The following is a 24,335-nucleotide window of genomic DNA, read 5'->3' as shown; positions in this document are numbered from 1 at the left end:
ATTGCATGACTGGGAAAATTTTACAAGCTGACAGTGCTGAGTCACAGTTAACTTCGCCTATGACGCAGTATGTCAGTGCCTTGTTTGGGGTAGCCTAGGCCAAGCGAGCCGCTACACCTCAAAGGTTTAGTCTTACACGATCACTAACCTCAACACAGAAGCTCACTTACTCTACTACTTCAACACGAGAGAAACCTTTAACCACAAGATACAGCAGTCTATGGAGCTTGTAATAATATTGTAGAAAGAACTGATTACCTAATCCTTAACAAAGTCTGTGCTATGAGTACTTTCGTAACTATCTAATACAAGAACGATTGTCTCGTCAGAGGCAGAGAGCTCGCCGGCTCAGACCTGAGTTCCTTTCCATCGCAAGTAACAACCTATGAAATAATCAGTTGATATTCGTCCATTGCTATCTACAGATATAGAGCTTACCAGAGTCTCAGGGTCTACCTCAACCTTTGGTGTCGCGCTGTTATACTTGAGATCACGCTTCTTTACAGTTCGGCAGTTCTTAACAATCTCAATCTGTTTCCTGAGGCCATACGAATGAACGTCGCCGCCTTTTGCGATGCTTGCTTGTGATACAAACATAACACTCGATTCGGGATGTAGAGCCTGGCAGTGAGTCAGAGATTGTTCAAATGAATGATTGCAGCAGTACTTACTCCATACATCGGTCGACCGATCAAAGGTTCGACGTCTGCTACGCTGTGATGGAATTAGTATTTAACCATGATGAGGGGAGGGAAAGTCTCACGCTCCGTTGGGGTCACCCTATGAGACATGTTAGTAGCTATTACCAGTGTTAGGATAAATAAACTCACCATTTGTACATATGTAATGAAACCCTTCTTCAAAACCTGGAAAGGCTTGGTTCCAAACTCAGCGGGGTCCCAGATTACCAGGTCGGCCAGTTTCCCAGCCTCAACACTACCAACGGCGTGGCTTATTCCTTGGGTGATCGCAGGATTGATGGTATACTTGCTGATATACCGCTTGACGCGGTAGTTATCTGCACCTGTATCTTTGTCCTCGTCCAATGGTCCGCGTTGGACTTTGTTCTTATGCGCTGCTTTCCAAGTGCATGTCAGCACCTCTGCTGATCGACCCATAGCTTGCGAGTCAGATGACATGATACTGATTGCCCCAATGTCATGAAGAATATCCTCGGCTGAGATTGTCTCCTCCCTGATGCGGTTCTTAAGGAACGAAGCGTCATCGGGGTTATCCTTTGACAGGCGATGGCAGTTGGCGGCCATGTCAATATGCTCGTCGATGGTGTTGGTCGTAAAAGGCATGGTTGGGGTCGTGCTGCTAGGGAGGACGTTGGGATAGGCGACTAGCTTGATCACGTCTGGCGCATGGCCTCCTCCCGCGCCTTCAACATGATAAACGTGAATGCTACGCCCTTTGAAGATTGCTGCGGTGTGTTCGAGGAAGCCTGCTTCGTTGAGACCGTCGGTGTGGATATGGCATTGGATGTCCTGTTCTTCGCAGACGCTATAGCAGTCAACATGGTTCCAAGGTACAATAGAATCACTGGTCGATGACTTACTCCAAGCAGTTGTCGATTGTTGAAGGCGTGCAGCCAAAGTCCTCATGCAGCTTCAGCGCGATAACGCCAGCCTTGATCTGGTCGAGAAGACCGACCCTTTCAGAGTCGCTGCCTTTTCCGACGAGGCCGAAGTTAAGGGGAAGTTGGTCGCACGCTTGCATCATTTGTCGGATGTACTTCTTACTCGCGGTGCCGTTGACTGCTGTAGAAGATGTACTGGATCTGTCAGTGCTTCTTTCGCTAGCACAAGAGTTTATGACCATACCTTGGACCGGTTCCTCCCCCAAAGAGTGTCGTGATGCCGGATGAGATGGCCTCGAATGCCTGCTGTGGACAAATATTGTGGACATGCGTGTCAATTCCACCAGCGGTGACGATCTTACCACCAGCGTCAATGATGTCGGTGTTCGATCCAATTACCATGTTATCAGAAACACCATCCATCGTTGCTGGGTTACCAGCCTTTCCAATGCCAGCAATGGTACCATTCTTGACACCAATGTCAGCCTTGAAAATGCCAGTCCAGTCAATGATGACGGCGTTGATGACAGCCAAGTCAAGACAATCCGCGTCAGAGCGGCCGCTTGCAGCTCCCATGCCATCTCGGATAGTCTTTCCGCAGCCTAGCGTGCACTCATCGCCATAAGACGTATAATCTTTCTCGAGTTTGACCCAGAGGTCAGTTGAGCCCAGACGGATAAGATCACCTGTCGTGGGACCATATGTAGAGGCATACTTCTCCCTACTGATCGAGCAAGGCTGAAATGTCTCAAGTCTCGTTGATTCTTCAGGCGAGTGTCGGTACCCGGCTTGTTGCAGTTGATGTAAGATCTTCTGAACGTTGCTGGGATCGACAGGACCTTTGGCGTAGCCACTTCCGCCTTGGATGATCCTAGAACCTCCAATTTGAACGAGAGTCACTGTCTTCGGTTCCTTCGGTTCAAAGCGCAGAAACTCTCCAGCCGGAAGATCGAGGTGATAGCCGTAGGCTTTCTCGCGGTCGAAGTCGAGATCAGGGTTTGTTTCCATGAAGTGAAAGTGAGAGCCGATCTGAGATATCACGTTAGCATGATAGATAGTGTATGTAGACGTATAATAACCCACATGGACAGCTCGAGTGCCCTTGTTCGTGACGGTGAGTCTGACTCGGTCGCGGCCTGGATTGAGAATGATGTCTCCAGTGTCCGCTGGATGAATCGCGCCTGGCATGGCCAACGGATGGAAATCCGATTCATTAGTAGCGGGGAACAAGTCGTGAGAAGGAACTGGGAGGGAGCTTCCATACAGAGCCATCTTCAAGTCACCATCATCAGTGCTAATTGGGTCGTGAATAGTGATCAAGTGAGTTCCCGTCTTCAAGGTTCCTTCAACCTGCATCTGCTTGAGCGTGCCCACGACAGAAGGGTGGACATGTCGTCGACCCAAAATCCCCTTGCCGAGTTTCATGAGATCCGCGACAGAGTAATCTTCGTTATGAATGATCTAATCACATCGTCAGTACATTGAGAACTGTACATTTGTGAATGGAGCTAACTTCTTGGAGAACAGTAGCGATGAGAGCCTGAGACTTAAGTTAGCTAGTTCATTGTGAGCCACGACATGTCTCGACTTACAGTAGATTCGAGATGATTCAGCTTCTTTCCGTGGGCCAGACGCCTCTGTGCAAGACGACCGGCCTGAGAAAAGAGAAGCTTCTCAACCTGTAACCACGGTGTCAGTATCAATGATGCATATGGGCAGAGTATAATGTACCTCGCGAGGCGAATAGTGCATTTTGTAAGTTTCTTAAGGTGCAGGATAGCTGAGTAAATATTATTTAGTGGTAGAGTTGAAAAGGTATCTTGATTGCCTGGGTGTTGTGTTCAGAAACCCTGGTCTCTATGATTATATAGAACATTTACATTACACTACAGCTAAATCTATGATTCAATTGATGATTGTGGACTCGGCGAAATGAATGCTATTCCATGGAAACTTGACAATTGTAGCGAGCGAGGTCAAGACTTTCGGCGAAATGGCGCCGAAATTGAGAAGGCTGAACTAACCTCGATTTCGCCGTGGTTTATGGGCCTCTCCACTGTGACATAATGAGTTAGCGGATGTTTTAGTGCACGCAGCCCAGGTATTGGGCCTGCCGGAAGCACAGCTCACCAAATTACAGTTCCGTTATAGGACTGAAAGACTACAGGATCAACAAATTCACACCGTAAAGACGATCAGTAAGATTGACCCAAAACAATTAATATCCAGTCTAAAACTAAAACTACCGCAACCAAAGGTCGGCAAGCAAAAAGACAAAGAAGAGAAGTAACAGGGTGCACCATTCTAACCATTCTAGTAAATATCATCCTTCCATCCCATTCTAAACCATTCCTTTTAAGACTCGGCCTTTTTGGTAGCCTTGGTCCTGAGCTTCATCATGACATACACAAGCCCATAGAAACCAATCACAAACACAACGACAATACCGGCGTTTCGCCAACCGTAGTATTCTTCCTTGAGGTTTAATGTTCGGAGGTAGTCTGCGCCCGAGGTATATTGACAGACTTGACAATCTGCGAATGCATCCGGGTTGAGGAGGTTGGTGGTCTTGCCCATACCGTTCTGATAGTCAGAGAGATAGTCGCCGCAGGTGGTGTTGGAAGGGGGGTCGAATACGGCGAGTTCGTGGGGTTTGCAGTGGACGGGCTTGTCCCATGTCGTGAACATCAAGAGCGAGCTCATGAGGTAGTTGAAGGGATCAATGTAGTACATCCTATGACTTGAGTCAGATGGCGATGTTGGGATGTTATGAGAGAGTCTGCGACTTACCAGTACCGCCAAAATTCTACAATCTGACTGTAAGGGATCATCACGCCGCAGAACGAGACGAGAGTGGTGATGACGAGAGGATTGACGAGCGACGCAAAGACCGCGTTGGGAGTATATGCAGCGATCATCTGACCGATGCCAGTATACAGACCTTCGTACATAACCTGAAACATGTTAGCTGTGCCAAAACGATGCCCGTTGCGCATGGGAGACTTACCACGACAAAGAAGACACTACCGGCATGTCCAGCACCAGTTGGCAGCCCAGCAGTGAAGTACCAACAAACATAATACAACACCGCACAAATCAGCAAATACGGAACCTCCGACACAATCAGCCCAGTAACGAAGGGCGCCCAGTGATACATCTTGCTCTTTTTCTCCCTCGCTTCATAAATATCCCTTCGATCAATAAACAGCGGCTGAAGCTGCGCGATAATACCCGGTGCGATAAAGATAAAGTTAAACACGGTAAACAGGTTTTGCTGGAGGTCTGTCAAACTATCGCCAAGCTGCCAGAACGTGAACCCGTTGAGGAGCGCAAGACTGATATGCATAGCGAATTTGTTACCGACGTACTCTGTGTTTCGGAAGAGTGATACGTTCATTCGGTGTGTTACGAGCTTGACTTGCGTCCACATCGAGACTGCGAATTCGTTCCCGTCGTCGTTGGTGCTTGATGGTTGGGATGCTGCTACTTCAATCATTTGGTCCAGGTCCTTGCTGAGCTGGTCATGTTCCGGCGACTGCAGCCAAACCTGGTTCCAGTCCGTGTCTTTGTACGGTCCATCTTCACCGGACACAACGTCGATCATGTGTTCGGCGGGGTTAGCCTCAGGTGGACATGGAGCGCCATAACGGCCGAAATACCGCTTGACGGTAGCAGCGTTATCTCCAATATCGCCGAAATATACAGTCTTCCCACCTTTGGTAAGCAGCAACAGCGTGTCGAACTGCGCAAACAACTGTGCAGATGGCTGATGGATCGTCACCAGGATAGCCTGTCCAGCAGCCGAGAGCTTTCGAAGGAAGCGCACCGTGTTGTAAGCAGCCTGCCCATCGAGTCCAGATGTCGGTTCGTCGAGAAAGATGAGAATACTAGGCTTTGCGACCAGCTCAACAGCGATGGTGAGGCGTTTTCGCTGTTCGATTGACAACCCGTTTCCAGGACGACCGACGAGTGTGTGTTCGAGGTCGTTCAGCTCAAGGAGATCAACGATGGTATCGACGTAACGCAACTTCTCTTCGGTGGGTATATCGCGAGACTGGCGTAGCAGGGCAGAGAATTCGAGGGCTTCGCGAACCGTTGCCAACGGCTCGTGGATATCGAGTTGCTCGACATAGCCAGCTGATCGTTGAAAAGACACGGGAATAGGTCGACCATCGACGAGCACTGATCCGTGGATTGATCCTTCGGTTTTGCGCTGGGCGAGGACGTCGAGGAGGGTTGTTTTACCGGCGCCTGAAGAGCCCATCAATGCACCGAGCATACCGGGTTTGACGTAGCCTTGGACGTTATCCAGAAGTACACGGTCGCCGTCTGAGGTTTTGACGGTATATGTCAAGTTCTTCCAGGTAAAGATACTCTTGTTACGCATGAGATTCGTGTCGACTTCGCCATCAGAAGCTCCAGCTCCGTTATCGCCACGGGTCTTTTCCGTTGGTGCTTCGCTGTCCTTGGAGGGGAGAAGATGCTTCGACTTGTGCTGTTGTTCCCGAGGGATGAGGAGAGTTCGATTCCCTTCTCCAACTTGCTTCCATCGCGACGTGAAGAAGATGGTGAGACCGACGTAGAAAACCCACCACGCGCAGTTGATGCCAAAGTTGCGCCAGATATGGCTGTGACTGAAGGACATGTTGGCGAGGTAAGCATCGCCTGTGACGAATGTAGCGCCGGGTTCCGCACCCCCAACACCAGAACACGCTTGTCCTCCATTACCTCCAACATATCCAGGACCGTTGGGGATGAGGTAGGGACCAACACAGGGAATCTCTTGATCGTGGAACTCATTCCCAAGAAGAGCCTCAAAGCCGTAGGCCATGGGATTGATCCAGAAGATCCACGATAGCCAGGGATGCATTTCGGGCTTGATGATCATGTATCCCATGTAGACAAACAACGCAACTACAGAAAGTCCAGAGACTTTGGTGGCAGCGTCGAAGGTTGGGAATGCGGCACCCACGAAGCGGAAGAAGGCCGTCATCGATAAGGCGGTAACGTAGTTGGTGACGAGATACGTGAAGAAGGCACCGGCGGTAGTCTTGAGACCGACGAGGAAGTAAAGCACGAGACCGAATTGAGTGACCTGGAACGCCAGGATGGGTAGATCAGCCACAACCTGCGCGATACAGAAAGCTGCAGGGTCGTAAAGGGCAAAGGACCGATGTTTGGCAAGGATGGGTCGTCCAGTAAAAGAATCCGTCACTTCTCCCAGCGCCAAAAGCGAATTATACAGAATCGAGAAGAACAATGCACCGCCCTTGAGAAAAAGACCAGTGTTGTTGGCTGGAGCATTGTAAAATAGCGACCCACCCAGAAAGGCCTGGATGAGAGTCGCACCCTGCTTCATGAAGAGCGTTGACTTGTCACCCCACATGATCTGATACTGCCTCGTAACAGCGGCTTGGATCTGCATGGCGAGGTTCGCGGTGACGGGAGAGGAGGCGGGGACATAGCGCTGCTTCTCGCGGGTGACCATTTCTTTGAAGATTGCGGTGTTCTCGGCTGCTTCGGTGCTGATGGGGTATGCTTGGCACTCCTCGACCATACGAGCTTTGATGGCTGATCTGTCGTACGCAGCGCGTACACCATCTGCATCACGGGGGAAGGTATTCTCATACCCCTCCGCAACACGCCTCTCAGTCGGAACAGTAACACCTGTCAGAAAGTCTCCCCGGTTCGATCCCGAGTCCCTCACAAAGCCCAAGTCTTCCATGAACGGAACAGCATCTTTCTGCGGGCCGTAAAAGATCTGCTTCCCCTCATCAAGAACAAGAACCTTGTCAAAGTGCTCGTAGATCCCATTACCAGCCTGATACAGAGTGACAATGGTAGTCAACCCCAGAATATCCGTCATAGCACGTATAGCACGCACCCACTCTAGCGCCGTGCTCGCATCAAGACCGCGCGTAGAGTTATCCCAGCAGAACACACTAGCCCGCGTGGTAAGACACTCCACGATAGACACGCGTTTGCGTTCGCCGCCGGATACACCGCGAATGAAAGCATCGCCGACTTTTGTATGTGCTGTGTGGGATATGTTGACGGAGCGGAGGAGGAAGTCTTTGTAGAACTGGGCGTATTCTTCGCGGGTCTTTATGCCGGGGGGTAAATGGAAGGGGACTTTCATGCGCGCGGCGAAGTCGACGGTTGCTTCGACTGTCAGGCTAGGGAAGAAGATTTCGTCTTCAGTGTTCATTATGATTTGTCCCTGGTAGGCTTTTGCTTCGTCGGCAGACATGTTGCCGTAATGAACATCGCCAGAAACTTCTTCGTAACCCCGACGATTATTTGCTAGGACACTTAGGAGGGTAGTACATCCACTCCCAGGGCGTCCAAGAACAAGTAACATCTCACCGGGCTTGACGCAACCATACGAGCCATCAATGATAGTCTTCATAGGAGCATCTTTGGCACTCTGGTGAAAAGGGTAGAACTGCGAGACGACGTTTTCATTGAACGCGGCATCGCTGCCTATGCCTTTGACGGTGAGGTTCTGCCAGGTGACGCCGAGTTTGCGGGGCTTTTGGCCGATTTCTTCGTCGGCGTCACGCATGGCTTGGAGTTCGGGGGCGAGATGCCATTGTGTCGTAGTGTTGGTCTTTTCGAGGGGAGGTTTGTCGATTAGGGCTGGGGGAGGTTGTTCGGTGGCTGTGATGGAGCCGTCTTCGGTGGTGGAGGAATTAACACTCATTGTTACGGTTGAGAATTAAGGAATGAAAGAGTAGTAATTAGAGAGCGATATAGATTTAACTGAGTGATAGGGAACGTAATGGGACGAAAGGTGAGTCGTGATATAACAGCGACAGAAACATTTTACATGTACGCAACAAATAACTATCTATTCTCGATCAAAGCGTCATCAACCTCACTGACTAAACTCCAAAACCCTCCGGACTCAAATACGGAGACCAACCGAATGAATCAGCAATCGAAGAAGAAAAACCCTGCGGAAACGCCATTCATTATCAGGAGCGAGGAGTCCGACCGTCTCCCTCACGGCATGTCCCAAAGCTAAACCCCTCGCGGCCACACAAGCGAGTCCGAGGCGATCGACAGACCAATGCGATCACGGCAGTTCTCTCCAACCGGAACAGTTACTAAACACTGCCGTGGGCGTTCACGTGTCGGGGAGTATACTAATCACGAATTCCCCACAACGGGACTAGCTCCCCTTGCAGTGTGAAACCTTCCGCGGAGGGTTTTGTATATAGAGGTGTTCTCGCAGCGGACTTCGCTCCTATTCTTCAATCCGACAGTCCATTCAATTTTCCCACTGCTTGCAGACAAAGCTCCGTTTACAATGGGTGTCTCCGCACCGCATCCCTCGCAGAGACGCTTTTCCTGTGACGTCTGCAGGAAGAGCAAATCACGATGTCAACGGATAAAACCTACCGATGAGAAATGTGCGCGATGTTCGATGCTGGGAGTCAAGTGTGAGATAGGACAGCAAAAGGTTCCAGGGCGGCCGCGACGAAAACAAGCTGGGAAGGGCTCACCACCGGCTGTTCAGCATCTGCCTGTCAGTAAACCAGTCTCTCCTAATGCTCTGTCGCAAAACGCTACGCTCATGGATGATTGGAGTCCGTTTGACTGGACGGGCATGTTATCCCCGAAACCGTCCCCTCCTCAAATGCCAGCCACTGCGATACAAGATGGGATCGCAACGTCGTGGGGGATAGGATTCACAGACATTTTTGACCAGTCACAAACGTCGTGGAACTTAGGTGGTGATCTCGAATACACGAATACTCCTTTATGCACCGACCTAGACACCATCACGAACTTATACCCAGTCAGCATATCTCCGGACTCCACCATCACATACGAAACCTTCTTCCCCTTGACCAACTGCCTCACAACACATCAACCGCGAAAAGAAGACCCTGGAGCGTTCATGGCCGACCTATCCACGATAAACCTGGGTCTACACATTCGTCTTGAAGCAATGAAGAAGACCAAGCCGTCGCTCGACTTTGATCTCATGATCTATCAACATGGCCCGTTATTTATCGACGGCATCACATTAGCAGAATACATCATCAAAGTCGCTCAAGAGTTTCTGTACATTTTGACGAAGCTCTACAATACCCGACACTGCCCAGAGCTCTTATGTGATTCGCAGCCGATGGAGCTGATCTGCCCATGCCATCTGTCTTCGGAACTTCGAGAAAAGTCAAGGAATTTATTCGACGTCTCACTTCCTAGGCCCACTGTTACCTCAGAACCATTACCTACCCCAATAGCATTGATGATCACGAGTATCTTCATCCAGCTCATCACTATTTACGAGCTTATTCTCGATAACATCGCTACACGAGTCGAGCGAATTGCCACCGATCCGATCGAGCCCGTCCCGGGTCTTATAGTCTGTGGCCGACCACTTGAGAGACCTTGCACACAGGGCATGATCTTCTGTGAAGTGTCAGTTAGTCTGATAGAGAACATTGAGCGTGTTCTGGGTGTTGGGAGAGGACTAGATGGTAAGGAAGTCGGTCTGTTGTCGCTCAGGCAGGTCGATGTTCTTGGGAAGGAGTTGGATGAAAGGCCTCGCGTCATTCCTGATCATGCTATGATGACGCCTGCTATGTTACGGAAGCTCCTTGGAAAGGTTGCAGATATCTTTAGAAGTATTAGAGCCTAGTTTGGTCTATTATATTGTGCTTGCGAATGTATTATTGTTCGACTTGGGATTGTTATTTTACATGAGTGGTATCACTAGTGGATGTCTAGGAGATGAAGGGAAAACTCATAACTTTGGTCCTAGACGATGGAAAAGACTTGTGTGACTTGTTAGAACTCATTTTGACACCTCACAGGATCTGATGCTTTCTTGTTCCCTGAGGACCGCCAACTTGCCCACGAGATGTAAACCTCCACATTGTAAGGGAGCCTGACGATGCTTCAAGATTGTTCTTGCGCTCTTCTTGGCTGCAATTTTACTCTCTCTCGCATCCGATTTGTAAGAGTCAGTCCAAAGATTTGCCAGATACCGTATTCCGTCAGAGCCAGCTCTTTATAGTACAAACAATTATAAGATATTATTATTACAAATTAAATATCACCTCTAACCATGACCAAGTTCTAACTATCCTTTGGCAGACTGCTCTGACCTTTCTTATATATTGCCTGCTTCACATCCTTGGTAAGCCCAACGCCTCCTTCGGAGATCCCATCAAAAATCTTTCTCCATCCAATGGCATTAAGAAGCCAAACAACATATGCATTAGCTCCTTGCCAGATATACTCCCCTTTGCTCAAAGCTGTCTTGTTCTTTAACACATCCTTCACCACCGACCGTGCGAACTCCTCGGGCTTGGTACCATTCTTCAGATGAAGTCTAGATCTCTCACGCAGACCTTCCTCGGCATCAATGAAGATACTATCAGGAGAAAGAAGCTTCTTGTCGGGTGACGTGAGATGTGTTGCAACTACTCCCATATACAGAGTGATGACCTTGATGCCGAGGGGAGCAAGTTCAAGACGTAGTGTGTCAGAGTAGGAGGCTACTGCTGCTTTAGTGGCGTTATACTGGGCGGTAAAATAATAAGGTACACGCGCTACAATCGACGCTGTGTTGATGATGGTAGGTGTCGTTTTTGACCCGGCGACCGATGCGATGAGCAGTGGGGTGAAGGCCTGGACCATGTCGAAGAGACCAAAGACGTTGGTCTTGAACATGTTCTGGACTTGATCCTTGTCGGCTTCGATGGCGGGGGCCTCGTACACTGAAAGAGTCAATAAGAATTCGTATTAATACATGACTCAGTAGACTCACTCATTCCAGCATTATTAAACAGAATATCCAACTTGCCTCCCGTTCGCTTTGTTATCTCGTCCTTGAGAGCAGATATACTCTCCGAGTTGGTCACGTCAAGCGTCAGAAGCTCGATGCCTTTTTCTTGAAGGCCTGCGAGCGATTTGGTGGATCGAGCGGTCGCAAAGACTCGATAGCCTTTGGCTGCGAATTCTAGAGCGAGGGCATGCCCGGCTCCGCCCTCAGAGCAGCTGCATATACGTTAGTTAAGTCCCGACCTGCATGCCATGCCAATCGTAGTGGAGCGTACCCAGTAATCAGAGCTGTCGGCTTGTTGGACATTATGAGGTATTCGCAAGGTGGTGTTATTGGGTTCAGTGCAGACCAGGTTTGCTCTTCAGCTGATAGAGTATGCTGGAAGTATCAATTGTGATGCAGAATATGGATGGATAACTGGAGCCGTGTCTAGAGCCTCAATTACATTGTCCCTTTATAAAGCTTGTGTGCAAATTGGTGGTTGGTCATCATAACCGCTATAGATAACCATTCGCTTCTCTCCTCGGAGGCTTTAGTAATAATGAAGAGGAACAGCTTCAATCTCAACCTGGCTGCGGGCGTATGGAGACTTGCCGAAACTCAATTGCAATGCGGAGTCTGCGGGCATTGCTCTAGCCAATGCGGTCATTTCGGGCTTCGCGGCGGGGAATGCATCGGTAGTTAGTTGATTAGTGAACAACCCGACGTGCTAAGTTGCGCTGGGACATTAAGTTAGTAATCCGAGCTGATGCAGTGAGACCGTTATCACAAATCGGAGAAATAATTATTCCCTGTCTTGTTTCGCGCATGTGTCCTGATACCTAGTCGCAAGAGGACGCTTCCGTCCAGTTTTGCCTGATACTGTAGCTCTTCTACTGTGTATCCATTCACTGGAATGTATAGCTATTGACAAAAGGTCTGGCGCTGAAGGAAGAAAGGCTTGGGTGCCTACGAAAAATGATCAACATGCCTCCTAAGGTTATACGAAACATACTTAATTGAGTCTTTTTGCCTCTTATAATCGAGATCTTGTTCCCACGCTGGGAAGACGTCACGCATAGGATTCTAAATGCGTCACAGAATAACTATACACGTATACCAGGCCTCACTCCGATACAGTCGTCACAATGGTGACCACCAAGGTGGACTGGCCTGTATGGTCTGCACTTGATGCAGCCCCATCCACGCTATCAGACAATGACTCTGTAGCTTTTCATATTGAGAAATCTTGATTCATGTGGTATCCTTGGTGCATACTGTAACATGATGCTGACTGGTGTGATGTGGGGAAGATCTGGTTGGTCACAAGAATGCGGGTATTCTGCACCTTAAAAGACATGTCACATTGTCAAATCAGGCTGTCTATCTGGCCGGGCGAAGGATGCCAGCGCCACATTCAATACGTCGTGCACCTGCACGGTTTCGCTCAGAATGATCGACATATATCGATACTATATAGTCATATCAATTTCTACTTTTTATTCTCCTTAAACTTGATTCTTTTTCAACTCTGCCAAGTTTCGCCGATTATCTCCGAGCCCTTACATTCCAGGCCTAGGGTATGTCTCTTTTCCTACCCGTACCTTGATGCTAACCTGTAGCAAAGACATCAAACCCTGTGCTACCAAACCAAGACCGTCGAGGTCTGCGACAGATGTAGTGGCACCAGCGTTGGTGGCTATGGGCCTACCACGCCATGTGGTCGGCGTGGACGGGGCCCTTTGACCCAGATTGATGACAACACAGAAGAGCCATGCTATGGAGTTGAGGTTGATGAAGAGGAAGTTTCTATCGATATGTGTCATAACTGCCGTATCTTGGAAGATTTGGAGGCTCGAGAGCGTGAGCGACAGCAGGGCAATGATACCGATGATGAACACATGGAAGAAGTCTACATTCCCTAGACACAGCATTGGCATTTATTTAAACTCCAGTCAGAATTTCCAGAATTCGAGAACCTCACAAGAGCTGCTTAGCCTTGAATTACAATGTTTGTTGCCACTTATACAACTACATCATGTAGGTCATCAACAAGAGCGACACGCAAGTGCTCACGCCTTCATAGAGAGCAAGCGGAATTTTGTCACTATACAGTCATTTATCTTAACTCCAAAGCAACATTTCAGACCGCCGACACAGTGGATGTGGCTTGTGGCTGTGACAGATGTCATGGTTGCAAACTTTGTTGCCAGTGGCGCCAAGGTATAACGCTAGATCTGATAACTAACCAGATCCAGACTCGAAGAACCACGAATTCGGGATCATGAGGCCACGCATGAATCAGACACCTCGTCATTGTTTGGCATTAAAAGGAATAATCCGCCAAACTTGCACTTGTGGCCATTTTATCTTTCTGTTCCCGTGTTGTGTTTTGCTGTTCGTACTTCGAGTTACCCGTCGTCAGCCATCATGGATTATGAAGATACCAGAGCACGCATAGTGCAGTACGATCACCTGCCGTTACGTCCGAGATCATAATTGACCAAATCAACAGAGCCCGCGAGTCCGGCGAATTTACCGATTTTACATTGGCATGTGACGGCCGAGATATCAAGGTTCACAAGATCATCATTTGCAGCCAATCTCCAGTTTTTCGTGCAGCATGTGCTGGTCAATTCAAGGTATGGAGATTCGATACAGCAAGTACACCTGACTGTCGTTCTGACAGACTTCTAGGAAGCATTCTCCGGTACATATAACTTGAAATCACATCAGCCTGATATGATACAGCTTATGGTCGACTACCTGTATACGGGCGACTATTCTATCCACATGAACGAACCTGACAATCCCGACAAAACCAACACTGCATCCAATTCCGGTGCACTCTCGACTCATGCGATAATGTATGCTCTGGGGGACGAATACGATATCAAAGGACTCAGAGATCTATCCGCTCGAAAATACTCATGGTCCCTGGATGAGAACCTGGAACTCGACGAGTTTCTCAATTCAATCCCATTCGTTTACACCATGACTCCCGATAGCTCAAGGGGTCTCCGTGACCCAGCCTTGGAGTTTGCCAGAAACAAGCTACAAGGTGCAGGGGGACAATCTGATATCCGGGAGGCCTTTGACGAGCTACTCATTGAGTGTCCCGATTTCTTGAAAGAGCTTCTGTATTACTGCGTTCAAGCTCCATCCCTCGGATACTGCCCCTGCACTGGCCCCCGGGAAAAAGTGCCAGTTGAGGCTGAAGGATATCGGTGCAAAGAATGTGGCAGAGAAGGCGCAAGTCTTAGTAGGCCTGTTTAGTTAATATAGTAACTATAGCAGTTTAAGGCTTTATGAAGCTAAAAGACATCGTCAGCGCCATTTCACTGCTTTCTTGGACCTCCTAGAGAGCGACTACTTGGCCACGCTTTGTCAGCACAGTCGACGGGCTTGCTATATGGCTATATGTGGTTGCAGTGCCATTTGAGTCGCATTGATGGCGATACTCCCGGGGCTTCCAGGACCCGTCCTCCCAGACTATCGCTATTTCTGTAGCAATGGTGCTGGAGTTCCTAGCAACTTGCTGCCATTTTGAACGGCGTGACTGAAAATTCCAGCCAAGCTCCCAGGTCGGGGAAAACTTGGCGCGTGTTATATTGCACTATTGGACGTAGGTCACCACCATCGCGAACAACCTCACGCGAAAACGAACAGAGGCGAGAATGCCAGCTTCTCCGCAGGGCACATGCACTGATTGGTCAAAACTGACGCGCTGACAACTTCTTCACAGCATTCTTAGCCCCTTAAGGGACGTTGAAAAGTATTGGAGAAGTATATTTCCCAGCCAGGCCTAGCCAGTCCAGAAAAACAAGAAGTGACTCGGATTGACCACGACATACATCCGGCGCACGAGCAACAAGACGAATAGCCTCCCGAAAACAAATATCTCGCTACCATCAAGATCCTATCCATGATTACAAATCGCAAGATAACCTCAACATGTATAGTATGTTACAGAGAGTGCATCAATTCCCTGGTGTGTCAACTGCTTTTCAGCAAATCCATACCTGCGCAGATGGCGGAATGTTCAACAATTGAATTGACACTCAATTTACTAGATAACAAACAGAAAGCAACCACGACTGATAAGAAATTCCTCCATGTAATTCTCTCTTCTGCCATCAACCATGTTGAATGATTCGGTGGCTTCCTCCCAATAGACTACTTATATAAGACGCATTCTAGCTGGGATCCTTCATGGAAACCCGCTCAGCTTCTGGTGGATTGCAGCCAACGAGACATTCACATAAAGACTGTCTTGACAGAACACGATCCGGCTTAAAATGAGTTGGCGCGCGCCTTGCAGAAGGCATCAAACTCCTTTGCGTCAGTATCGAGAGACGATTTCATGAATACATCCATTCTTTTTATTATCGACGTCATATTGTAATATCGTGAAGCTCTTGCCGCAAGCAAACATCCCATACGTAATTTTCCGCTGTTTGTCGATTTCTTCTTGGTTGGACCATGATAGGCCTGGGACGTAACCAGCGGCTTGGGCTTCCCCTTTTTCGATTCTGGATGTCGTATTGATATAGTAAGAAGCTTTGCCTTCAAAAGTGAAGACGGGATGCCATTCTCGTTCCTTTTTATCCACGAAGAATATCGTGAAATCAGGGCGCTTAGCTGTGGGGGTCTGTCTTTGTTCCGGGGCGATGATGAATTTTGGATAGGGGAAGTTTCTCCGAAGGATTTCGTTCCAGATGCCATTGGATACGGCTTCACTTGTACTGGCGGCTTTCTTCTTGTCGATGTAATCGATGGCGAACTTCCAAGTCTCGTCGCGCATGACTTCCTGTGCGCCCGTGACTTCCGCTTCCATTGTGTTAAGTGACCTGGAATGAAAGCAGAAGATTGAAACGGGCAAGAATGTTAAAGTGTGGGTAGGAATAGCGTTGAGGATGTGAAATGAAGAAGGTCGATGCAGTTCAGATGAACGGGACATTGAAGGGCGAAAGGAGTCCCCGACTTTATAGCTCACGCACCTCGCTTACACGTCTCATCTATTCCCTCTAATTTTGGTCACCGAGTTCAGCTTTCGCTACCTTGATCCACGTGTGCTCATCGCCGAGCTGGCTAGGGACCAACAGATTCTCTGGCCTTGCCGTATCCGGACAACGACCAATAGGCCAACTTTATTTAATTAACAAACGAGCTGAAACTTGCATGCCTACTCGTATTACCGGCCGAAATTCCAATGTTCACAGGCTACCTACACCCCATTGTTCGCGCAGACTGTGGTAAATGCATGGCAGGTACAACTACGTACATCGCTCAGGTATTTTTTGGCTCCTCATCAATGGGAAAATAATCTAGCGGTTGTTGTAAGCGCCCGGCCGAACAGGCGATAAATGGCTAGATCAATATCCAAGACAATGAGCGGAGGAGTATCCAGGAAATCCATTGGTCGTGGAGAACTGAGACATGCGCCACGGGCTTTATCACATATGCTTGCCCGCTCCGGAAGCACCCGGACGATAACCTGCATTTGCATGTCAACAGCACATCAGGTCCTTCAGCCAGCCACAGTCACCACTGGCGACCCTTGCCTCCTCGTTAAAGAGTTCCTATTCAGGACCGAGTATTTTGAGCGCTCCTAACTAGTCAATTCAGCTCGCCACCATGCAGCCCTCTTCATACAGAAGGTCCAACATGCCAATGCGAACCTCGTGTAGGTCCACTGCCGATCTCTTGGCATCTAGCACCAAGTAAGTCGATTGCTGCCAGTAGATGCTAATGCACCGAAATTGGTGTAGGCATTCGTCACTTCCAGTACAACAGGTCCCGACAGTATTCGGCTCAGCAGTGTGCTTTACGCGACTGGATCCAGGATCGAGACCGGCGCCCTCTCCTCAGCGAGGTAACATCCCGCAAGCTCAAAGGGCTGAGGCACATTCAATATAGATGGTGCGAGAGAATCACATCTCGTATCCCGGGCTGCCAAGGTATGAAAGTTCAGCACGTCTCGGGAGCGGGGTAGTTATTGTGAAGACGAGGTATATGAGGGCCGCATCACCTCCCTCGACTCTATCACTTCTGCTCTGAGTCATGGGGAGACAAAATGGGGAAATTGAGCGGACGACCACTTGAATATGGGACATTCACCCTCCGTAAGAAGGCATAAAGCGGCATCACAGCCAGCCACAATCGAGGGGCGATTTGTTCCTGGAAGGCCAGGTTTCTCGTCACATCCTGAGACTTGCTTGGAGGTTTCCCGAAATAGAGCGCATGATCCCATATTGGATTTCGCTGGCATGCTCTAAAGAAACATCAACAACCGGAAGGGCACATTCCCGAGACATACCAAGCCTGTGTGTAGCCCAGACTCGTTTATCACAATCCATCACATTATTGGCATGGACCTAAGAACAACCCGGAATAGTTCGTTCTGAGCCGATAGAATGACCCCAAGATAGCCTAAGGTTGCCCAAGCGAAGTAAAGCAAGCTTCCTGCCAACAGTCCTAGCTCTCAAGTAATGATGAACAGTCTTGTCATTGAGTTGATAATGCAATTCAGTATCCAGAACCCAGACGTCGAGTCTTTCCATGTTGACGATTAATGCACGCTCCAATGGATCTGGAACACAGTCTACCAGATTTGTAAAGACCATTCTCCACAGGCCAGAAAGTGCCACACATTGGGCCAGCAATGAGCGTAATAAATAGCGGAGGCTGGCATGAGATTACAGCCAAAGCTGTAGCCCATGCAAATCACGTCCCGGCCCTGAGGGACCGCTTATTTGCTGGCGAAGTCGACCATCTGATCTATTATTAACGAAATGATATTCTTACCGTTCATGCAAATGCTTCCTTTCAAGCAGTTCGCAGCGGATTTTATGCCAGTGATTGATAATGGCCTTAGGAAAAGTCTTGACAATGCTCTCGCTCTGTGTGGCAGTGAGGTCATTAGGCAGCCGCCGTTCCACTATAGCCATCATCTCAAGCATGATCATATGGATACCAGCGCCGATAGTGGCCTTTCCAGGTCTCTTGAAGTCTGTGCCGGGCCAGCCAAGGAAGACTACTTTGTACTTATCTAAGCGGAACACCAACTTCTTAGGGGATCAAATGGAAGAGTTTTGTGCCCAACTCAGGGTCTGAAGTCTGCAAAAATATTTGAAAAAACATAAATGGCCTTTGCGGACATCAATGGTCGGTAAACTTGAAGTCGGTAGCTGAGCGCTGGCGAGGTTGGCTACACGAGTGAAATCAGACATAACCAAGTAGACATCATTTGGCCAACTTTTGGCCACGCTGTGCGAGGCTATGATTCGGAATCACCCGCACAAATGACTTGGTGGACACATTATCGAAATCATCTTCTGTCAAGTATGGCCTTCTCAATACACCCTACGGCGATTCAGGACACACGCATTCAAGTCGAAATTATCCATAACTCAGAAGCAGGCTTCTTAGGGGAGTAGCAATATTGGGCAATTTGAGCTTAGCCCAGAATTAAATCTCGAGCTCAACCAAGAGAATTAACCAGAAGCAGAGCCAGAGTCTCGAAACCACACTTAGAAAATGTGATATAGACGTGCGAGGCGCGTGATATAGACGCCTCACCTGTATCACACTTTTAGCGCAGGTCAGGCTTACCAGATCGATAGTAAGCCCCTAGCGTATGCGGCTAGGCGCCAGCGCTTCAGCTAGCCACTAAGTTATATCTGCTGGTTTAAACTCTGAGCCACAAGTCTCAACTGCAAATAACACATCTGGATAATAACTTGGGCATTATACCATAATAACTAACCAATTACTACAGCATAAAGCTAACTTCAGCTAGCCACATAGCATCCCTAGTGTCGCTTCTATACAGCAGAATACTATTTGGGTCAGCCCCACGAACATAGGTCTTGGCTTCCAAAGCATTTCACCCTTAGGCCTCCATTATAGTCACCTTGAGCAACTTGATATGCACATCACTCAGATATGTGACTCGCCTGAGACAATCCAGTTCTATCTCAACGCCATGCTCTGGTCATAGATCTGCGCTGTTAACCAATCAGACGACAACCTCTTGTCATGATCAGACCAGAAAAGACCAAAACAGGTCATGGATTCCAGTGGACACTCATCACCTATGTCCCAGAGGAGATTGCTCGCCGGCGAACCGACTGCCTAGGAGAGATGAACTACTCTTCAACCTGAAAGATTACCAAACTTGGAAATCTGTGCTTTGGTGTCCACATATGTGACCCGATCATTTCCCTCTTGTGATCAAGTCATGTTACACTCAGCCAGCCACTTAGGCTCATAGAATACCCAGTGTCGAGGACCGTCAGTCAAGCCGACACACTTCGCAAAGGCATTCCTGATTTAGGTGACTTTTCTCTTTCTCGGTCAAGGCAGGTCATTTTGGGCATGGATGACGGGGCTTTCGTCCCTCCCAGACTGGTATCTAACAGGGGCTTCACTGCGACCCAGACCGTTCTATCACATCTTGGTGACGCATTGAGCTCAGCCGTAGTGATGATGAGTCTCGATGTAGAGATGATCTAGAGGACGTCACGAACATGGTTAGCGTGGTGATAAAAAAGGTTCTCGAGGCAGCGAGGGACGACAGCGAAGACGGGCTCAGACGATGATTAGGGTTCCGAGACATCTCATCTCGGGGCAAGGCAATTCCAGGTCTGGAGACTATCTATGAGATGCATGGGAGGAGAACTCATGTTGCGGTATAAAAGCGGGCGACATCGCGGTCGTTATGCCCTTCCTTTTTCTATATCAGACCCTAAGCACCACTCACGTATTCTCAACCTCATATTATCAATTACCTCAATCACAAGCAACATGCCGTCAACCGAGGAGCAAGCCAGGGAGGTCTTGGCGGCCATGACCAACGCTTCTGAGGTAAAGTACAACTTTCTGTGTAACTTCGTGATAGTAGGCTGATCGGTGCAGACTGTTCGAGGAGCCATCGCGTCCTCTATTCCCGTTGCCAGCAACCAAGTTCTTACTGTGTCGCTACCTGGTACTGTAATTGATTGGAAGTTAGTCAATACGCACATGACCACATTCGATGTGGGTATACTAACCATAACTCTAGGGACTACTACTACAATGTCTCAAAGCATATCAAACCGCCTTTGGATGTCCAGATCAAGGAAGCACGACTCGTTGATGGCATGATACCCTTGTCAAAGTATACAGTAAGTTTCCCAACCGGTCCTCGAGAAAGGCCAGCAACTGACCCAGTGACGCTGTATTATAGGCCGGCAAAACGGGTAAGTCTGTTGCTCGAAGCTATCTCGCAGCTCTCGATCTCCTGGTCCCTGTTGAGGCCTCTGTCTCTGGTGTTGTGTCCAACGAGACTGGAGACATCACCGATCCGCGCCTCAAAACAATCCGAGAGCGCTACAAGTATTCCATGGGCTATTTGACTTCACCGGACGACACTCCTAGTGGCAACGGTCGGACAAAGGTTGAGACTTATGTGATGAAACAGTCAGCGTGGGCGAAGGAAGTGGCTGAGTACCAGCGCGCCCAAGCTCAGGCATTGGAGAGGCTCGCACCACCTGCCGGCGCTACGACTGCCCAAATCAAGGCTTCTCAGGAGAAGTACATGCAATGGATTCAAGAGCACGCGAGAGAATTCAAGAACACGATTCAAACCAAGTATATGGATTGGGTAGTCCATGGTTATAAGTTCATGGTATGGCTTTACTTGCCACAATACATGTCGAAGCTATGCTGATGGTCGTGGGTTATCTAGGTGGATTTCCATTTTGGGATTGTTGACATCTCATCGGGCATGAAGCGTATTGAGAACAGCAAGGAGGCCTACAGAAACCTCACTGCCATCGCTTCTGATGGGTCCAGTGAGTACAATGGCGTTGTACTTACGCCGGTCAGCTGGTATGCTATTCACTCTTTCAACTTGCTTTTACAAATGAATATCGCCAAGACTAACATGAGCGCAGGGCAACGATGGTTGCGAAGAAGACCCTTAATTGGAAGAAGGATCACGCCAAGCTCAATCCAGCAGAGATTCGTGCGGAAATTCGTCGCTTGCAAGGTCTCCTTGTTTCCCACGAAACTCTTGCAGATGTCAGTCTACCATCTACTTCGGTAGTATAATCCAGAACTAATGGTTGTTTCAGGCTATCGAGAAAAATGCCTTCTTCCCAGTGTTGTCCAGCGAGTCGACGGCCGACAACGAAAAAGTTAAGGAAGCTTATGCCCAGGTTTACAGCAACATGGACACCAAGAATGCTGAAAGCAGGGGCCAGGACAATAATCAGACAAACAAGACCAACTGGTTGAGGGACACTTACGGCGCTGCCCCTCTCACCGAAAATGTCCTCCAGAAATTGACAGACGAGCAGAAAATTCACGATGAAGCCAGCTTGAATCGAAATAACAGATCAGTCCGTGACAATACGGAACAGAACAAGGACAAGGCTAAGACCTGGATCGGCGCACGGGTAAAGCAGATCAAGGAAGATATCGGCGAGCTCAAGAAACAATTGAGCGCGGCCGAGGCTGCTCCCTTGATCAGTGCGCCGCCGTTGTTGCCGGTCATCAATGCCCAGGGCATTGTTGTGACAGGAGATGAGCTTCAAGCCAATCCAAGTAAGTCAAGCGCTGCCGTTCTGGAGTTCAGTCCACTAACACCTTCCAAAGGTCTCAAGAACCCAGGAGTTGGCAATGTCATCGATCTCGACAACGAGGACACCTGGCGCAATGCCGCCGACGATGGTCCTGATTCCTGGACAAAGGTTGGTCCTACCAAAAAGGAAACGCCCGTGTATGTTGACATGGCTGCTGATGGATCATTCAGATTTCGTGCAAGGTGTCACAAAGGAGCAGCGACTCCGAGACTTCGACATCTCAGAGTGCTTCCTCCATCTGCGGCAAGGCCGGTTGGGGTTGGTGGCGCGCATCGGCCGGTGCAAGTCATACAGAAAGCAGCGCGTAAGTTTTACAGGCCCATGCTTTGTGCAACGCAATTACTAACAAATTCTAGGCAGGCTATGTCATCCATGTCTAATCTCGAGGTTGAGGTTAGTATGAGCTGTATGGTTGTCGAGATTGAAAGGCCTTGGCTTCACGCTGAGCTTTTTGCTGATGCTGAGCTCGACTCTGGAGAGTAAGTCGACCCATACATTGCAGCGGTGGCAAATATTGATGAAATTGATGCAGATTCAAAATTTCTCCAGGAGAGGATGTCTTGAGAGACGCATTCGACAACGGGAAAAATCTCACGGGCGAATATCAGCAGTTCTCCTCTTACCCAACAGCCTTTGTCATTGCTGCCGACATCGAACTCAGTGTAAGCACTTGCTATCTTAGTCTTACATCCTATCTTGATTCTAACTTCTAGTGTAGTTCTCGGGAGACACCACCAAGCTCGAGAGTGCGGTCTCAGCTTCCTCTACCCAGGCCAACGTCTCCGTCGGCTGGGGCCCCTTTGCGGTCTCGGGATCGCACAGTTCCTCCAAGTCCAAGTCAAAGACCAAGATGGAGTCCACTGCCACCGGTTGCAGGTAAGTTGACGCTCGAGCAATACCCAAAGTTTACTCGTGGAGACTAACAGCACACTTCTAGAATCTCTGTCGAAGCGCCTCAGATCGTGGGCTGGGTTCAGACTCTCCTTCCTATGCTGCCTAAGCCCAAGAATGGTGTTTCCACGATGAGCAGTCCCTTCAGCAAAGCCTGAGCAGTTGGTCCCTTGCGGGCATAGCAGCCTCTCCAGACAGCGGCTCGCTTTCCCAAATTTCTCTGTCATGCAAATTGTTCTTTAACGTCTGTCAGCGTATTGCTCGACGTCCTGTCATTTAGTTAGGCCTTTTAAGTTTTTTATTCTTGCTCAATTATGTTTTTGTGTTTGTTCATAGTAATACTAAATTGTTGGAGCTGTCTTCTCCGCATCATAAAGCCATTTCAATTAAGAGATGGTCAACCTTAGCCAAAGAGTGTGCCATTTTTCTTCCCTCAATGTAAGACTCCAGCGTACGTAGACTGAGGAGGGGATGTGACAGGACTGGTGGGCTACACATCATGGGCACAGTTAAGATTCGCCGAGGATACGTTGCCGACCCTTCACTGCGTCCAGAACATCACAAGAAGGTACCACGTCGCCTTGCCTGCGATTGAAGAAAGCACAACATGGCACTCAAACTTAATAGCTATATCTTTTGGCTGAGAGGGAAGACACATGATGATACATATTGGTCGAGATAGCGAGTTTCGTCTTATTTGATTCCTTAGTCAATATCTCGCGCTAGAGTTTACAGTAAGTGTAAGTAATGAGCAAGACAATAGACTCGACTGTCTGCAGCATAAGAAACTTTCTGGTGGTCTAGATTGACCGAGCAGTATCGCTTATCTATCTTTTGCACCAACCTGCAGGTGGCAGCGATTAGCGACACTCGCATGATGGCACTGTGTTTTGCAAATGAAGCTATCACGAGATTGGTGGGGCTCTAGCAATAGGAGTGCAAAGTGCGCCCGGCCTCAGCGACAGATGTAGAAACAATTTACGGACGGACAAAGCGTATAGCTCTGCAACAGGATATAAGCTGCTTGACTCTTTCATTCAATTACCTTATACATGTGTGCTAGCACTAATCTCAATCGCGATAAAATCGTAGAGGAAACTGTATCGCGTGCTGGGAGCCACATCCAGGTTTAGTTTACGGGCGGACAATGAATGAGGTGATACAATTCATTGTAAGCTTTTGAACCATGCTACTTTCAATGAGTTTGGAGCTGTTTTCGTGGTGCAATTGCAATTCTAAGCTGGCCCCCAAGTCTGACCAAGTTCGTCAAGAAAATCCAGATTTTCAGCTCTGCTATCTTGAACTTAGGTTTTTTTTCCACATCAAAAAAAAGCAGAAGCCTGGCATCCATTTCTTGGAGTGTCCATGGCACGTATTGTCATTTATTATCTGCATTTTTACACTTACACCTGCTACCATACTAAGCCAGACTTGCAATCTCTGAAGTTCAATT

The 24,335-nt window shown here is 48.7% G+C and overlaps 8 protein-coding genes; 4 read left to right on the top strand and 4 right to left on the bottom strand.

Annotated features, from left to right (window-relative positions):
* Nucleotides 1-302: 302 nt before the first annotated feature.
* On the bottom strand, nt 303-3,334 carry FFUJ_11261 (probable urease; the record flags this gene model as incomplete). XM_023570138.1 has 11 exons in its annotated part: nt 303-383; nt 439-621; nt 672-714; nt 764-780; nt 831-1,506; nt 1,562-1,777; nt 1,827-2,611; nt 2,666-3,043; nt 3,096-3,122; nt 3,175-3,261; nt 3,314-3,334. 11 exons carry the CDS (start codon nt 3,332-3,334, stop codon nt 303-305), a joined length of 2,514 nt encoding a protein of 837 aa, XP_023438092.1.
* Nucleotides 3,335-3,937: 603 nt separating this feature from the next.
* Nucleotides 3,938-8,285, bottom strand: FFUJ_11260 (related to ABC transporter; the record flags this gene model as incomplete). XM_023570137.1 has 3 exons in its annotated part: nt 3,938-4,316; nt 4,373-4,536; nt 4,590-8,285. 3 exons carry the CDS (start codon nt 8,283-8,285, stop codon nt 3,938-3,940), a joined length of 4,239 nt encoding a protein of 1,412 aa, XP_023437293.1.
* A 609-nt stretch (nt 8,286-8,894) lies between these two features.
* Nucleotides 8,895-10,235, top strand: FFUJ_11259 (uncharacterized protein; the record flags this gene model as incomplete). The annotated part of the gene is made up of 1 exon (XM_023570136.1): nt 8,895-10,235. One exon carries the CDS (start codon nt 8,895-8,897, stop codon nt 10,233-10,235), a length of 1,341 nt encoding a protein of 446 aa, XP_023437292.1.
* Nucleotides 10,236-10,675: 440 nt separating this feature from the next.
* On the bottom strand, nt 10,676-11,690 carry FFUJ_11258 (related to 1-acyldihydroxyacetone-phosphate reductase; the record flags this gene model as incomplete). XM_023570135.1 has 3 exons in its annotated part: nt 10,676-11,319; nt 11,370-11,599; nt 11,659-11,690. 3 exons carry the CDS (start codon nt 11,688-11,690, stop codon nt 10,676-10,678), a joined length of 906 nt encoding a protein of 301 aa, XP_023437291.1.
* An 821-nt stretch (nt 11,691-12,511) lies between these two features.
* Nucleotides 12,512-13,288, top strand: FFUJ_11257 (uncharacterized protein; the record flags this gene model as incomplete). XM_023570134.1 has 2 exons in its annotated part: nt 12,512-12,538; nt 12,986-13,288. 2 exons carry the CDS (start codon nt 12,512-12,514, stop codon nt 13,286-13,288), a joined length of 330 nt encoding a protein of 109 aa, XP_023437290.1.
* Nucleotides 13,289-13,793: 505 nt separating this feature from the next.
* On the top strand, nt 13,794-14,639 carry FFUJ_11256 (uncharacterized protein; the record flags this gene model as incomplete). XM_023570133.1 has 3 exons in its annotated part: nt 13,794-13,828; nt 13,879-14,005; nt 14,061-14,639. The coding sequence occupies 3 exons, from the start codon at nt 13,794-13,796 to the stop codon at nt 14,637-14,639; spliced, it is 741 nt and encodes a 246-aa protein (XP_023437289.1).
* A 1,066-nt stretch (nt 14,640-15,705) lies between these two features.
* On the bottom strand, nt 15,706-16,200 carry FFUJ_11255 (uncharacterized protein; the record flags this gene model as incomplete). Its single annotated transcript, XM_023570132.1, has 1 exon — nt 15,706-16,200. One exon carries the CDS (start codon nt 16,198-16,200, stop codon nt 15,706-15,708), a length of 495 nt encoding a protein of 164 aa, XP_023438102.1.
* Nucleotides 16,201-20,171: 3,971 nt separating this feature from the next.
* On the top strand, nt 20,172-23,040 carry FFUJ_11254 (uncharacterized protein; the record flags this gene model as incomplete). XM_023570131.1 has 13 exons in its annotated part: nt 20,172-20,231; nt 20,283-20,371; nt 20,428-20,530; nt 20,593-21,033; nt 21,094-21,236; nt 21,302-21,428; nt 21,482-21,953; nt 22,005-22,099; nt 22,162-22,295; nt 22,348-22,470; nt 22,524-22,653; nt 22,710-22,867; nt 22,929-23,040. The coding sequence occupies 13 exons, from the start codon at nt 20,172-20,174 to the stop codon at nt 23,038-23,040; spliced, it is 2,187 nt and encodes a 728-aa protein (XP_023437288.1).
* Between the last annotated feature and the right edge of the window lie 1,295 nt (nt 23,041-24,335).

The sequence above is a fragment of the Fusarium fujikuroi genome, chromosome FFUJ_chr11, assembly GCF_900079805.1.
Source record: "Fusarium fujikuroi IMI 58289 draft genome, chromosome FFUJ_chr11".
NCBI classification, from domain to species: Eukaryota; Fungi; Ascomycota; class Sordariomycetes; order Hypocreales; family Nectriaceae; genus Fusarium; species Fusarium fujikuroi.
This window is presented reverse-complemented; position numbering and strand designations above follow the sequence as displayed.